The following is a 16,611-nucleotide window of genomic DNA, read 5'->3' on the forward strand; positions in this document are numbered from 1 at the left end:
GAAATGGTCACAATTACCTGCTGTGCTGACTGAGCAACATGTGAAGAGGTATGTCGAGGAACATTATGAGGGTAAAGAACACTGTATTACACTACTATTACTGACTGCATTTAAAAGACATTACCTGAGACGTTTTTTTTTTTGATTAAGGATTCTTTACAAGGAATTTAAGAATAATTGATGTATCTTTTTGGCGACGTCATAATGTTTTTTTTTCATCTCTTCCTCCTTTTTTACATGGTTCTCTCAGGTTTCCTCACATGAAAACAAAGGGTTGTGCTGGAGAAGACACAGGAGGAAAAGTGGAAACGGGACGACTCGAGGGACAGGTGAATATCTCTGCACCTGAGATAACTGGAGCTAAAGTAAAAACCAAAGGAAAAGGACACAAGTTTGGAATCACATTTCCTAAGACAAAACACACAAAGTCAGGCTCAGTGTTGGAAACTGGATCTGTGGAGCTGAAGCCTCCGGGTGTGAACATCCAGCAACCATCATTGGAGTTCAGTTTGTGTGGTGATAAAAACACGGACATGGAGAAGGCAGGGGTTAAGATTAATGCTCCTGATGTGGAGTTTGCACTCCCTTCAGGAAAAGCTGAGGCATCTTTGCCCGCTGTGAAGGGAAAGGCAGAAATCAAAGCTCCTAAAATCAACATCAAAGGAGGAGCTGATGCAGAGGCAGCTGTGGGAAAAGTGGATGTAGACGTAGGCAAAGGAGATGCAAAGTTAAGAATGCCGAAGTTGAAATTGCCCAAAGTTAGACTCTCACGTCATTCGGATGAGATAGATGGTGGCATCAAGGTTAAAACCAAAGGAATGAAATTGCCTCACGCTGACATAACGCCTCCAAAAGTAGAAATCAAAGGAGGTTGTGAGATTGATCTCCCTGAGGCAAATATCACCAAACAGAAGAAGGAAGTCGATCTCTCAGGAAAAGCTGCATCTATTCAAATGCCTTCTATTGATATTTCTATACCAAAAGTGACCGGAAAGTCTGACGTGGAAGCTGCACACCCAGAGTTTGAAGGAGCTGGGAAGACAGCAATCAACATGTCTGCCTTTGCCATCTCTGTGCCTGATGTTGATTTGGAATTGGACACCAGACGCCGAATTCCTGATGAGGTTGAGGGCACTTTCAAAGGGCCCAAAATCTCTATGCCAAAGGTTGATATCTCATTGCCAAATATTGGATCATCCAAAGGTGATATTGAAGGTCCAGAAGGTGGAGGGAAATTAAATCTACCTTCTGTAGACGTCTCTCTCCCAAAGGTGAAAACAGAGGGTGGAGATGTGGATATGGATTATTATGTTGGTGGAGATGGGAAGTTCCAATTGCCTGAGTTTGACATATCTCTTCCAAAGATTAAGTCACCAGAAGGAGAAGTAAATATGAAAGGAGAAGGTTTCAAGTTACCCAAAGTAGACCTGACTCTTCCCAAAGGCAAAGCAGGAACAACTGATATTGGAGGAGGAGGAAAATTTCAGTTACCATCGTTTGACATCTCTCTCCCTAAAATGAAGACAGGTGAGATGGAGGTTGACATCAAAAGCCCTGAAGTGAAAGGGGGTCAATTTGAAATGCCCACACTTGACATTTCTCTGCCCAAAGGCAAAATGCAAGGACACATTGAATTAGAAGGGACTGCAGGGAAAGGAGGAAAATTCAAAATGCCTACCTTTGATGTTTCTCTACCGAAGCTGAAACAACCAGAGGGACACATGAACATAGAGTCACCAGAGCTTGAGGGTGGGGGTAAGATTCAGATGCCTTCTTTTGATATATCAATGCCCAAAGGAAAGATGGAGAGTGACATTGAAAAAGATGCATCTGTAAAAGGAGGGAAGCTCAAAATGCCCTCACTTGACGTCAAACTCCCTAAAATGGGGACATCTGAGATTAAGGTTGATTTACAAGGACATGAGATAAAAGGAGGGAAAATTGAGGTGCCATCAGTAGACATTTCTCTACCAAAAGGTAAATCCAAGGGTGAGGTTGACTTTGAGGGACAAGGTGGCAAGTTTAAAATGCCATCATATAATATAACTCTTCCAAAAATGAAGTTGCCTGAGGGAGAGGTTGTTTTGGAGGGACCTAAAAACAAAGGTGGGAAGATCAGGATGCCTAATGTCGATATCTCTGCTCTCCAAGGAAACATAGAGGGAGATTTGAACATTGATGGCAGTGAATTGAAAGAAGGCAAATTCAAAATGCCCTCTTTAGACATTTCTCTCCCAAAAATGAAGCTACCTGAAGGAGATGTGAAGCTAGAATACCCCGAACTTCCAAATGTTGACATTTCACTCCCCAAGGCAAACATAGAGGGCAACATGGAGCTTGAGGGCAGTGGTGGTAGCGGTGCCAGGTTCAAGATGCCAACTTTTGACATCTCACTTCCAAAGATGAAAACCAAGGAGGGAGAGCTGGATATTGAAGGACCTGAAGCCAAAGGTGGAGCAAAGATCAACATGCCGTCAGTCGACATCTCTCTTCCTGCTATGAAATCACCAGAGGGGGAGGTAAAGATTGAAGGTCCTGGAGCCAAAGGTGGAAAGTTTCAGATGCCTTCTTTTGATGTGTCACGACCAAAGATCAAATCAATGGGGGGTGACATTGATGTTGAAGCTGAACTGCCTACAGTTGACATCTCTCTTCCAAAAGGAAAAGGAGAGGGTAAGATAGATATTGAGGGACCCACAGGAAAGGGAGGCAAGTTTAAGATGCCTACATTTGATGTATCGCTACCAAAGATGAAGATGCCAGAAGGAAATATTGGCCTTGAGGGCCCCTCAATTGATATCTCTCTTCCAAAGGGGAAAGTAGAGGGTGACTTAGAAACTAAAGGTAAAGGAGGGCATTTTCATATGCCTTCAATTGATGTTTCTCTCCCTAAAATGAAATCAAAGCGAGGTGACATCAACATCAAGGGACCACAAATCAAAGGTGGGGAAATTAAAATGCCGACTATTGACATCTCAACCCCACAAGGGTCATTAGAGGGTGAGATCAATGTCGAAGGTGAAGGAAAAGGAGACAAATTCAACCTGCCGTCTGTAGACATCGCCCTCCCTGCAGCAAAATTCCCTGAAGGAGATGTACATTTTCAAGGGCCGAAAGTTAAAGGTTTGAAATTTGAAATGCCGAAAATTGACCTCTCGCTTCCTAAAGGAAAAGCACAGGGAGACATTAATATTGACATTTACACTGGAAAAGATGGGAATATTGAAATACAATCCTATGATATTGGACTTCCTAAAGGAAAAGTCAAAGGTCCTGAATTTAAGGGAGGAAAAATCAACATGCCAGACATTGACCTGTCACTCCCCAAAGGAAAAGCTGACCTCAGTATTGAGGGTCCTGAGGTAAAAGGTGTCAAATTCAGAATAGCGGGAGATGCTGACATTGACAGATGTGGGGGTAAGGGAGGCAAGTTTCACATGCCCTCAGTTGATATCTCTCTTCCTAAAATTAAAGCAAAGGGATTTGATGTTGATATTCAAGGACCTGAAGTCAAAGGTGACATGTCACTCCCAAAAATCACATCTCCAGAAGTAGATATTAACCTTCAAGGTCCTGATGTTAAAGGAGGAAAGTTTAATTTGCCAACTGTTGACATTCCACTCCCCAAAGGAAAAGTTGAGGGTGACCTTGATGTTGAATGTCCTGAAGTGAAGGGGAGCAAATTTAAAATGCCAAAGTTTGATGTGTCTTCACCAAACGTGAGTCTTCCAGAGGGTGATGTAAAAATAAAGGGCCCTGATATCAAGGGAGGAAAATTCAACATGCCAGACATTGACCTTTCACTCCCTAAAGGAAAGGCTGACGCTGACCTCAGTATTAAGGGTCCTGAAGTAAAAGGAGGAAGATTTAAAATGCCCAAATTTGACGTTTCACTTCCAAAGATGAACCTGCCAGAGGGCAATGTGGAAATGCCAACAATTGATATTTCACTCCCCAAAGGAAAAGTAAAGGGAGATATTGACATTAAGGGACAAGTGAGTAAAGGAGGCAAGTTTCATATGCCTTCGGTTGATAGCTCTCTTCCTAAAATAACAGCCAAAGGAGTTGATGTTGATGTTGAAGGACCTGGACTTAAAGGGGACATTTCACTCCCAGAAGGAAAAGTTGAGGGTGACCTCAATATTGAGGGTCCTGAGTTGAAGGGGGGTAAATATAAAATGCCCAAATTTGATGTCGCATTGCCAGATGTGAGTCTCCCAGAGGCTGATGTAAAACTTAAAAGTCCAGACATAAAGGGAGGGAAGATTGAGATGCCAGACATTGATATTTCAATCCCCAAAGGAAAAGCAGGAGGAAAAATTGAAGGACATGCTGGCAAAGGAAGCAAGTTTCACATGCCCTCTGTTGATATCTCAATTCCTAAAATCAAAGCAAAGGGAGTTGATGTTGATATTCGAGGACCTAAAATTCAAAATGGAGGAAAGGTCCGTTGACATTTCACTTCCCAAAGCATCAAAGGTGACATGTCACTTCCTAAAATCACATCTCCAGAAGTAGATATCAGCCCTGAAGGTCCTGATGTTAAAGGAGGAAAGTTTAACTTGCCGACTGTTAACATTTCACTCCCCAAAGGAAAAGTTGAGGGCGACCTCGATGTTGAATGTCCTGAGGTGAAGGGGAGCAAATTTAAAATGCCAAAATTTGATGTGTCTTTACCAAAAGTGAGTCACCCAGAAGGTGATGTCCATGCAAAAGGCATAGACATCAAGGGAGGAAAATTCAACATGCCAGACATTGACCTTTCACTCCCTAAAGGAAAGGCTGACGCTGACCTCAGTATTAAGGGTCCTGAAGTAAAAGGAGGAAGATTTAAAATGCCCAAATTTGACGTTTCACTTCCAAAGATGAACCTGCCAGAGGGCAATGTGGAAATGCCAACAGTTGATATTTCACTCCCTAAAGGAAAAGTAAAGGGAGATATTGACATTGAGGGACAAGTGAGTAAAGGAGGCAAGTTTCATATGCCTTCGGTTGATAGCTCTCTTCCTAAAATAACAGCCAAAGGAGTTGACGTTGATGTTGAAGGACCTGAACTTAAAGGGGACATTTCACTCTCAGGAGGAAAAGTTGAGGGTGACCTCGATATTGAGGGTCCTGAGTTGAAGGGGGGTAAATATAAAATGCCCAAATTTGATATTGCATTGCCAGATGTGAGTCTCCCAGAGGGTGATGTAAAACTTAAAGGTCCAGACATAAAGGGAGGGAAGATTGAGATGCCAGACATTGATATTTCAATCCCCAAAGGAAAAGCAGGAGGAAAAATTGGTATTGAAGGGCATGCCGGAAAAGGAGGCAAGTTCCATATGCCCTCTGTTGATATTTCTCTTCCTAAAATGAAAGCAAAAGGACTTGATGTGAATATCGAAGGTCCTGAACTAAAGGGAGGAAAAATCAACATGCCAGACATTGATCTTGCATTCCCCAAAGGAAATGCTGACCTCATTATTGAGGGTCCTGAGTTAAAAGGAAGCCAATTCAAAATGCCAAAATTAGACGTTTCACTTCCAAAGATGAACCTGCCAGAAGGCAATGTCAAAGTGGAAGGACCAGAGATGAAAGGAGGAGAGATTGCATTGCCAGCTGTCGACATTTCAGTTCCAGTGGGGAAAGTGGAGGGGGATATCAATATTGAAGGAACATCTGGAAAGGGAAGGTTTGAAGTGCCAAAAGTTGACCTATCTGGTAAAAAAGGTGGTGGGCTCCAAATGCCAAGTCTTGACATTAATCTCCCCAAATTCGATCTTGACCTCAGCCTTCACTCTGGCCTGAAAGACAAAAGTCTTAAAGTAGACACCAGTGGACCTGAAGCATCAGGAGATTTGAAGATTTCTGGTCTCAAAAGAGATATTAATCCAGCCGATTTGAAAGTTAAAGGTGCAGGCATTGAGACAGGTGGTGTAGATGGTCCAGATGCATCCCTCAAACTTCCTTCTGTCAAACTACCGACAGTCGACATCTCAGCTCCAAGGGTGGATCTAGACTTTGGCCTCACCAAACCTAAAGCTGACGATGTGGAAGTGGAGCTTCTCAAAGCAGAGGGAGGCAGGCCTTCTTCCGGGGGCAGCTTTGATATACCTGATGTCTCCCTCAAAGTCCCAAGTTTCTCTCTTCCTAGGTTTGGTGGAAAGTCCAAGAGTGGGGATTTGGCAGTATCTGGTCCCAAGGGAGACATTTCCCTCTGCCCACCACATGCAGCAGGAGAGATTAGGGCACCATCAGTAGAGTTTGATGGGGATGTAAAAGTCAAGGTGAAAAAGTCTAAAATAAAAATGCCCTCATTTGGTGTATTTAAAAAGCATACAGATGTATCTGTGTCTTGTCCTGATGTGGATGTCAAAGCAAAAAAGGGGGGAATTGGCATTTCTAAACCACTAATCAGTGTTGAGAGCCCAGACGAAAAATCTAAATACAAAGTAAAATTCCCCAAGTTTAAAATATCCTCACCAAAAGGTCAACTCCCAGAGGGAGAGGTTGATGCTAAACTGGAGGCCGATGTCAAAGGGAAGGGTGGCTTTCATGCACCTGATGTCTCTGTAAAACTACCAAAGTTCTCCATGCCAGGATTTGGCTCTAAAGAAAAAGATTTAAGGAAGCCAAGTGGTTACGTTGAGTCTAAGACCAAGGTTAAGATGCCCTCTATTGAACTGTCACTACCAGCTGCTAAAACACCAGAGACTGAGGTTCTTCTCCCCAAAGCAGAGGTTGACGTCTCAGAGGCTGATATCAGAAGTTATGAGGGAAATCTAATGATTCCCGGAATGCCAACAATTGACATTTCCATTCCCAAAATGGACCTGGATGTGTCCCTGCCAAGAGTAAAGCATGAGTCAAAAGTTGATGGACTAGGAGGAAAATTCAAGATGCCAGACATCAAGATGCCTGAAATTGACTTGTCCCTTCCTAAAGGAAAAACAGGTGACATTGAAGGTCACATATTTCTGCCCAAAGGAAAGATCGAAGGTCCAGATCTTGAAATGGAGGGAGGTACCGGAGGGAAATTCAAAATGCCTCACATGAAAATGCCGAACGTCAATTTCTCTCTGCCCAAAGGAAAGATTGAAGGTCCAGATGTTAAAATGGAGGGAGGTACCGGAGGGAAATTCAAAATGCCACACATGAAAATGCCCAACATCGACATTTCTCTGCCCAAAGGAAAGATTGAAGGTCCAGATGTTGAAATGGAGGGAGGTTCTGGAGGGAAATTCAAAATGCCTCAAATGAAAATGCCAGATGTTGACATCAATCTGCCCAAAGGAAAGATTGAGGGTCCAGAGATGGAGATCAAAGGAGAAGGTGGAAAATTCAGGATGCCACATTTCTCCATGCCCTCTGTTGATATTTCACTTCCCAAAGGAAAGATCGAAGGTCCAGATGTTGAAATGGAGGGAGGCACCGGAGGGAAATTCAAAATGCCTCATATAAAAATGCCAGATGTTGACATTGATCTGCCAAAAGGAAAGATTGAGGGACCAGATGTTGAAATGGAGGGAGGCACCGGAGGGAAATTCAAAATGCCTCACATGAAAATGCCGAACGTCAATTTCTCTCTGCCCAAAGGAAAGATTGAAGGTCCAGATGTTGAAATGGAGGGAGGTACCGGAGGGAAATTCAAAATGCCACACATGAAAATGCCCAACATCGACATTTCTCTGCCCAAAGGAAAGATCGAAGGTCCAGATGTTGAAATGGAGGGAGGTTCTGGAGGGAAATTCAAAATGCCTCAAATGAAAATGCCAGATGTTGACATCAATCTGCCCAAAGGAAAGATTGAGGGTCCAGAGATGGAGATCAAAGGAGAAGGTGGAAAATTCAGGATGCCACATTTCTCCATGCCCTCTGTTGATATTTCACTTCCCAAAGGAAAGATCGAAGGTCCAGATGTTGAAATGGAGGGAGGCACCGGAGGGAAATTCAAAATGCCTCATATAAAAATGCCAGATGTTGACATTGATCTGCCTAAAGGAAAGATTGAGGGACCAGATGTTGAAATGGAGGGAGGCACCGGAGGGAAATTCAAAATGCCTCACATAAAAATGCCAGATGTTGACATTTCTCTCTGCCCAAAGGAAAGATTGAAGGTCCAGATGTTGAAATGGAGGGAGGTACCGGAGGGAAATTCAAAATGCCACACATGAAAATGCCCAACATCGACATTTCTCTGCCCAAAGGAAAGATCGAAGGTCCAGATGTTGAAATGGAGGGAGGTTCTGGAGGGAAATTCAAAATGCCTCAAATGAAAATGCCAGATGTTGACATCAATCTGCCCAAAGGAAAGATTGAGGGACCAGAGATGGAGATCAAAGGAGAAGGTGGAAAATTCAAGATGCCACATTTCTCCATGCCCTCTGTTGATATTTCACTTCCCAAAGGAAAGATCGAAGGTCCAGATGTTGAAATGGAGGGAGGCACCGGAGGGAAATTCAAAATGCCTCACATGAAAATGCCGAACATCGATTTCTCTCTGCCCAAAGGAAAGATTGAAGGTCCAGATGTTGAAATGGAGGGAGGTACCGGAGGGAAATTCAAAATGCCTCACATAAAAATGCCAGATGTTGACATTGATCTGCCTAAAGGAAAGATTGAGGGACCAGAGATGGAGATCAAAGGAGAAGGTGGAAAATTCAAATGCCACATTTCTCCATGCCCTCTGTTGATATTTCACTTCCCAAAGGAAAGATCGAAGGTCCAGATGTTGAAATGGAGGGAGGTACCGGAGGGAAATTCAAAATGCCTCATATAAAAATGCCAGATGTTGACATTGATCTGCCTAAAGGAAAGATTGAGGGACCAGATGTTGAAATGGAGGGAGGCACCGGAAAATGCCGGAGGGAAATTCAAAATGCCTCACATGAAAATGCCGAACGTCAATTTCTCTCTGCCCAAAGGAAAGATTGAAGGTCCAGATGTTGAAATGGAGGGAGGTTCTGGAGGGAAATTCAAAATGCCTCAAATGAAAATGCCAGATGTTGACATCAATCTGCCCAAAGGAAAGATTGAGGGTCCAGAGATGGAGATCAAAGGAGAAGGTGGAAAATTCAGGATGCCACATTTCACCATGCCCTCTGTTGATATTTCACTTCCCAAAGGAAAGATTGAAGGTCCAGATGTTGAAATGGAGAGAGGTTCTGGAGGGAAATTCAAAATGCCTCATATAAAAATGCCAGATGTTGACATTGATCTGCCAAAAGGAAAGATTGAGGGACCAGATGTTGAAATGGAGGGAGGCACCGGAGGGAAATTCAAAATGCCTCACATGAAAATGCCGAACGTCAATTTCTCTCTGCCCAAAGGAAAGATTGAAGGTCCAGATGTTGAAATGGAGGGAGGTACCGGAGGGAAATTCAAAATGCCACACATGAAAATGCCCAACATCGACATTTCTCTGCCCAAAGGAAAGATCGAAGGTCCAGATGTTGAAATGGAGGGAGGTTCTGGAGGGAAATTCAAAATGCCTCAAATGAAAATGCCAGATATTGACATCAATCTGCCCAAAGGAAAGATTGAGGGTCCAGAGATGGAGATCAAAGGAGAAGGTGGAAAATTCAGGATGCCACATTTCTCCATGCCCTCTGTTGATATTTCACTTCCCAAAGGAAAGATCGAAGGTCCAGATGTTGAAATGGAGGGAGGCACCGGAGGGAAATTCAAAATGCCTCACATGAAAATGCCAGATGTTGACATTGATCTGCCCAAAGGAAAGATTGAAGGTCCAGATGTTGAAATGGAGGGAGGTACCGGAGGGAAATTCAAAATGCCTCATATAAAAATGCCAATGTTGAATTTCTCTGCCCAAAGGAAAGATTGAAGGTCCAGATGTTGAAATGGAGGGAGGCACCGGAGGGAAATTCAAAATGCCTCACATGAAAATGCCCAACATCGACATTTCTCTGCCCAAAGGAAAGATTGAAGGTCCAGATGTTGAAATGGAGGGAGGTTCTGGAGGGAAATTCAAAATGCCTCATATAAAAATGCCAGATGTTGACATTGATCTGCCTAAAGGAAAGATTGAGGGACCAGATATGGAGATCAAAGGAGAAGGTGGAAAATTCAAGATGCCACATGTCACCATGCCCTCTGTTGATATTTCACTTCCCAAAGGAAAGATTGATGGTCCAGATGTTGAAATGGAGGGAGGTACCGGAGGGAAATTCAAAATGCCACACATGAAAATGCCCAACATCGACATTTCTCTGCCCAAAGGAAAGATCGAAGGTCCAGATGTTGAAATGGAGGGAGGTTCTGGAGGGAAATTCAAAATGCCTCAAATGAAAATGCCAGATGTTGACATCAATCTGCCCAAAGGAAAGATTGAGGGTCCAGAGATGGAGATCAAAGGAGAAGGTGGAAAATTCAAGATGCCACATTTCACCATGCCCTCTGTTGATATTTCACTTCCCAAAGGAAAGATCGAAGGTCCAGATGTTGAAATGGAGGGAGGCACCGGAGGGAAATTCAAAATGCCTCACATGAAAATGCCAGATGTTGACATTGATCTGCCAAAAGGAAAGATCGAAGGTCCAGATGTTGAAATGGAGGGAGGCACCAGAGGGAAATTCAAAATGCCTCACATGAAAATGCCGAACGTCAATTTCTCTCTGCCCAAAGGAAAGATTGAAGGTCCAGATGTTAAAATGGAGGGAAGTACCGGAGGGAAATTCAAAATGCCTCATATAAAAATGCCAGATGTTGACATTGATCTGCCTAAAGGAAAGATTGAGGGACCAGAGATGGAGATCAAAGGAGAAAGTGGTAAATTCAAGATGCCACATTTCTCCATGCCCTCTGTTGATATTTCACTTCCCAAAGGAAAGATCGAAGGTCCAGATGTTGAAATGGAGGGAGGCACCGGAGGGAAATTCAAAATGCCTCACATGAAAATGCCGAACATCGATTTCTCTCTGCCCAAAGGAAAGATCGAAGGTCCAGATGTTGAAATGGAGGCAGGTACAAGAGGTAAATTCAACATGCCTCATATAAAAATGCCAGATGTTGACATTGATCTGCCTAAAGGAAAGATTGAAGGTCCAGATGCTGAAATGGAGGGGGGTACTGGACGGAAATTCAAAATGCCACACATGAAAATGCCCAACATTGACATCTCTCTGCCCAAAGGAAAGATTGAGGGACCAGAGATGGAGATCCAAGGAGAAGGTGGAAAAATCAAGATGCCACATGTCACCATGCCCTCTGTTGATATTTCACTTCCCAAAGGAAAGATTGATGGTCCAGATGTTGAAATGGAGGCAGGTACCAGAGGTAAATTCAAAATGCCTCATATAAAAATGCCAGATGTTGACATCTCTCTGCCCAAAGGAAAGATTGAGGGACCAGAGATGGAGATCCAAGGAGAAGGTGGAAAATTCAAGATGCCACATTTCACCAAGCCCTCTGTTGATATTTCACTTCCCAAAGGAAAGATTGAAGGTCCAGATGTGGAAATGGAGGGAGGTTCCGGTGGGAAATTCAAAATGCCTCACATGAAAATGCCCAACGTCGACATATCTCTGCCCAAAGGAAAGATTGAAGGTCCAGATGTTGAAATGGAGGGTGGTACTGGGGGGAAATTCAAAATGCCTCACATGAAAATGCCCAACGTCAACATCTCTCTGTCTAAAGGAAAGATCGAAGGTCCAGATGTTGAAATAGAGGGAGGTACCCGAGGAAAATTTGAAATGCCTCATATGAAAATGCCAGATGTTGACATCTCTTTGCCTAAAGAGAAAATTAAAGGTCCAAAGGTGGAAATGGAGGGAGGTGCTGAAGGCAAGTTTAAAATGCCTCATTGGAAAATGCCAGATTTTGACATCTCTCTACCAAAAGGAACATCTGGCAAAATTGAAGGATCAAAGTTTGAAATTGAGGAGGGCATATCTAAAATGCCCCAGATGACAATGCCCTCAGTAGACATTTCACTGCCAAAAGGAAGACCTGAAGGTCCCAAAGTTGAAATGAAGGATGAGGGAGGAAAGTTCAAGATGCCAAAAGTGGATATATCTCTTCCTAAAGGAAAACCTTCAATAAAAGGTCCAGAGGTAGATATTAAGGCAGATGGGGGACAGTTCAAGATGCCTAATGTTGACATTTCTATCCCTAAAGGAAAAGCAAATATTGATATACCAGAAGAGAAAATGGAGTCAGAGGGAGGAACCATCAAATTGCCACATATCAAGATGCCAAAAGTCGATATTTCACTACCTAAAGGTAAAAGTAAAGATATTGAAGCACATGCTATAGAGATGGAAGTCCCAGGAGGAAAGTTCAAAGGGCCACATGTTAAACTTCCAAAGGAAAGTATATCACTGCAGAAGAGTAAATCAGGCGAAGCAGATATCAACTTACCAACCATTGAGGCAGGAGGGAAAATAAAAGTGTCACAAGTCACATCACCAGATCTGGACATCGATGTGACACTAAGTAAACCTAAACAAGACACAGAGGCACATGGGGAAGCTGATCTGCATGTTGAGGGAGAGCACAAAGCTCTAAAACTCAAGATGCCAACAATAGATATCAAAGGTCCAAAAGGAGACCTGGAGCTTGATATAGGACTTTATAGAGGAGAGGGCAAGAAGGACAGGAAAAAAGTTGAACTACCTGACTTGGATCTCAACACAGCGGGAACCAGCAGCAAAGTAAAGGGGCAAAAAGTCAAAGGAACAAAATTCAGGATTGGAATGCCAAAAAAGAAAACTGGCAGAGATGTAACAGCAGAAGTAAAAATTTGCAAAAACTGTGGTGCTGAGGAGTTAGGTGGTCAGGCCAAACACAGATGCAAGGGTAAAGAAAGATTCGAATATGAAGCTAAAGTTGAAACCCACCACGGACATAAAGAGAACAAAGATCGTATTAACATACCAGTGCCAGAGGTTACATTACCAAGTGTTAGTCTGAAAACTAAACAAGGTTCAACTGACTTAGGGACAGAAGGAGAGTGTGGCCTATTGTCATCCAAAGCAGACATCAAAGTTCCCAGGATTCCAGACATAGAGTTTGATATTGGTACATCACAAGATGAAGATGAGGACAAAACAGAAAAGGGCAAGAAAATCAAAATCCCTAAGTTTGGCGTCCCATTACCCTCCATCTCCTCTCCTGAGGCAAGAATGAATATCTATGGGCAAGAAATCAAGTATGAAGGCCCGAAAATCCCCAAAGTAAAGAAAGCTGTCTTTGTCTTAGTAAATCCTTCACAAGCAGATGGGCCCGCTGCATGCAAAGACCTCCTAGAAGAGGAGAAACTCTCTGAGGCTGAAAAAGAGGACGTCAAAGTGAAGCCAAGTTTTGAGAGGTCCACGGATAAATCAGCTGCCGTATCATTTTCTCCTGGCAAATCAGGGTCGTTTGATGTTAGTCTAAAGGGCGAAGGTTCAAGTTCAAGTCTCAACGGTGAAAAAGATGCAAGTCCTCACAAGGGCTCCAAGGGCAGTAAAGGGACAGTCAGTGGCAAAATCAAACTTCCAAAGGTCGAGTTAACCTCTCCCTATGGTAAGATGGCTGCGGAGGGGGAGGACACGGAAATGAGTGTGAAACTGGAAAAGGATTCATCGCCAGGACAAGTGGAAGACACTAAAGGGCTTAAAGTAATATCAGGCAAGATGGCCTTTGGTTTTAGTGAGGAGCTCTCAAAGGATGTGGTGTCATCTCATGCCAGAACAGAGATGCTGGACAGGGACAGCTCAGAGTCCCCGGCTAGTTCTACCATGGAGTTCAGTTCAGCAAAGGTCAAGGCTTGGAGTGAGGTCGAGAGCCAAAGCAGGGAGTCTGAAGAAAGAGAGTCTTCCCCCTGGTTCAAGATCCCTAAGTTCACCATGAAGCCACACTCCACAGGTAAGAATAACTTCAAACTGAAATGACAAGACATTTTAAATATTTGACATGGACTTTTAACAATATTCTTGAGACTCGATTACTTGCTTACAAAGAATATACTCAAGCCATAAACTAAATGATGTGTAGGACTCATATTAAAGACTGAAAGTCTGTATATCCAAGCCTTTGCTGCATTGATTTCGGCCTCTCTTTTTTATCTTATTTGTCTATTTCTCTGAACTTTAAAGAGCAATATTTAACCAGGGACAGTGAATAATTGCAGTTATCTTCCAGGATTAATAATAATTGTAATTATTATGTATGAGCTTTGTATGTGTGTTTTATAGTTGATACTTGCGTCATTATTTCACCACATTATCATATAATTTAATACAGCATGCACTGCATTTTGCATCATACATCCGATGATGTAATGTATATTTGTTGTATTGCCTGTGTTGCGTTTTGCTTGTTTATTCTATAAATTATTAATATATATTCTTCTGTTTTGTCTCTGCTACATAAGACTAAGTTTCTTTTCCCTCTTGATTTCTTCACCTATCCCCCCTCTTCTCCTTTTCTTTTTCTTCTACTCTGCTTGTTTGCCTTTCCTCCGCCTCAAGGCTTCCTCCAAATAGCCCAAGAGGGTTCTCCTCAGGCCCAGCGGAGGGGGAGATGGGAGGTGAGGCCGACGTCTTAGGGTCTTTCTGCCTCCACACCTCAGGGCTCGACTTATCCACCCAGGAAATGTCTGAAGAGCACCAAGTCTCCTCCGCCGAGGAGGGAACTCTTACCATGGTAACCAAGACCACCAGAATCACTCGACACACGGTTACCACCGAAACGCGAGCAGGTGAATCTTCTGCAACCACAACAACAACTCACCAGGTGTCGGATTTCAAGTTCTGAGGATGCTGTAATATCATAAAAGTCTTTTGATTTTTTTTGTTTTTCTTTGGTAAGGTTGCAGTGTTCTTGTATGCTTAGCCTGCAACGTAGCAAACCTTCATTAAGTAAAAGTCTTTATTTTATATTTTAATAGGTGAGGTATGAATGTGATGAAAAACAATGAAATTTCATCAATCAGCAGTATTGTCATTATTAAAGCAACAGAGTAATATATGCTTCCTTTTTGCATTTTAAATGTGATATTTTTTGTAACAGATTTTGAGTTTAGTCGTTATTATTTATCAGACTTTGTTTGGTTTAAAAGTTTTCACTCTGAATGTAAAACATGTCACATTGCTTTATTATTTATTGTTGTTTGTGTGTTCAAAATGCGCTGCAATGAGTCATTTACTCACATCAGCATCATGGATTTGACCACGATTAGTTTAAAATAATTCATTATGAACCACTACAGTACAGGCCAGAGTAATATTATTGTAAATACAACATTATCATGCTTTTATTAAGCAGTATCCCTTTGATCGGAAATGTAACTATTTTCATATTCAACAAGTAGAAATTATATTTTTGGTCTGATTCTGATCCTATTTTTTTTGTCTTGGAGAAAAAGTGTGAGCTTTTTGAGATTATAGGCTATTCTCCTTTGCTGCCATAGTTTTATATTTTAAGCATTTTGCTGGTGCTGTTACCCAGAGATAGTCACAGTGAGTGTGGGCAGGACACACTGGACTCTTTTTCTGCTGTGGGGATCAAATCTGTGACTTTCAGGTTACAGGTTGCTCTCGATCATTTACTGTAGGCCACTTGCTGCTAGTCTTTTTTATATTGATGTTTTTACTGTACTACAGAAAAAGAAGCCACTAGATTTTATGATAGAGGCTTTAAGCTCCAAGGTACACCTTTTGACTGAGGCGGATTTTTTTAAACTCAGCTGTAAACTATGTTGAGTTTCAAACATTGACAGCGAGCTTGGACGATATTTGGGGATTTAGTGCTGTTGGGGAATTTAACAAAAAAAATGACCGTACCAAACAGCGTTTCTTCTTTTTAAAGTAAGTTGTTTTGAAACTACTGATTGTATACACCACTCATAGCTATTTAATTACAAGACATCCCTTTCACAGGATACAACCATCTGATGGTTCAAAATAAAGATCTACCTTTCAAGTGGATGTAAAGCATTAAATAATCAACACCTAACTTGGTTTACTTTACTTGGTTGGTAGATGGATAGGACTCTTGGGATAAAATGCATGAAGAAATCCTGACAAATCCCCTCCAACACTTTTTTTCTTTAAAAACTTTTAACACCATGCCTGTATTTTGGATGACAAACAGATAATAGTTTTTTTAAAAGCCAGGGTAGACAGTAGTGACATGCCAAGGTGACACACACCGAGTAGTATCTACGTGTATTGAGATTTTTACCTTTCTGGTTTAATCATGTCTTCAAATTTCTTTTAGATTATTAGGGTTTCAGTGCCAAGTTTTTTTGTCAAAGCATTGGAGAGAATGTTTTGAAGATGTTACATCAATAAAATGATATTCACACAAAAGATTGTTTCCTGATGTTTAAAAGTGGACTCACTGGTGTTTAATGAGGCTCTCATTCAGCCTAAATTATTCATTAATCCATCTGTTATCTACAAAGCCACTTATCCTTCGCATGGTGACAGAGGGCTCAAGGTTGTGGCAACTCATACTGGGGGAAAGGCAAAGATCTATAATCACTTCAGTTAAAAACATGCAGCGGTATGGAAGTCATGAGACAGTTAATAAAAACGTTGACTTGAACAGTACAAAATGAAACTTTGTATCTTGTAGTTCTGATTATCTCATGATAATTATCTTGCATTTTTACAATTTTGATAT

General features: G+C 42.1%; 1 protein-coding gene across 1 annotated transcript in view; it reads left to right on the forward strand.

The window, feature by feature from the left end:
- Positions 1-16,284, forward strand: part of prx (periaxin) — a 39,069-nt gene extending 22,785 nt beyond the window's left edge. The window contains 15 exon segments of the mRNA XM_054596788.1: positions 251-3,369; positions 3,859-4,787; positions 4,935-7,185; positions 7,387-8,019; positions 8,124-8,571; positions 8,670-8,835; positions 8,837-9,020; positions 9,120-9,728; positions 9,829-9,954; positions 10,054-10,335; positions 10,435-10,941; positions 11,446-11,673; positions 11,776-13,848; positions 14,454-14,495; positions 14,498-16,284. Of these exon segments, the coding sequence (XP_054452763.1) occupies positions 251-3,369; positions 3,859-4,787; positions 4,935-7,185; positions 7,387-8,019; positions 8,124-8,571; positions 8,670-8,835; positions 8,837-9,020; positions 9,120-9,728; positions 9,829-9,954; positions 10,054-10,335; positions 10,435-10,941; positions 11,446-11,673; positions 11,776-13,848; positions 14,454-14,495; positions 14,498-14,739 (11,839 nt within the window). The 3' untranslated portion in view covers positions 14,740-16,284.
- The last annotated feature ends 327 nt before the right edge of the window (positions 16,285-16,611 follow it).

This window comes from Anoplopoma fimbria, chromosome 1 (assembly GCF_027596085.1).
Source record: "Anoplopoma fimbria isolate UVic2021 breed Golden Eagle Sablefish chromosome 1, Afim_UVic_2022, whole genome shotgun sequence".
In the NCBI taxonomy this organism is placed as follows: domain Eukaryota; kingdom Metazoa; phylum Chordata; class Actinopteri; order Perciformes; family Anoplopomatidae; genus Anoplopoma; species Anoplopoma fimbria.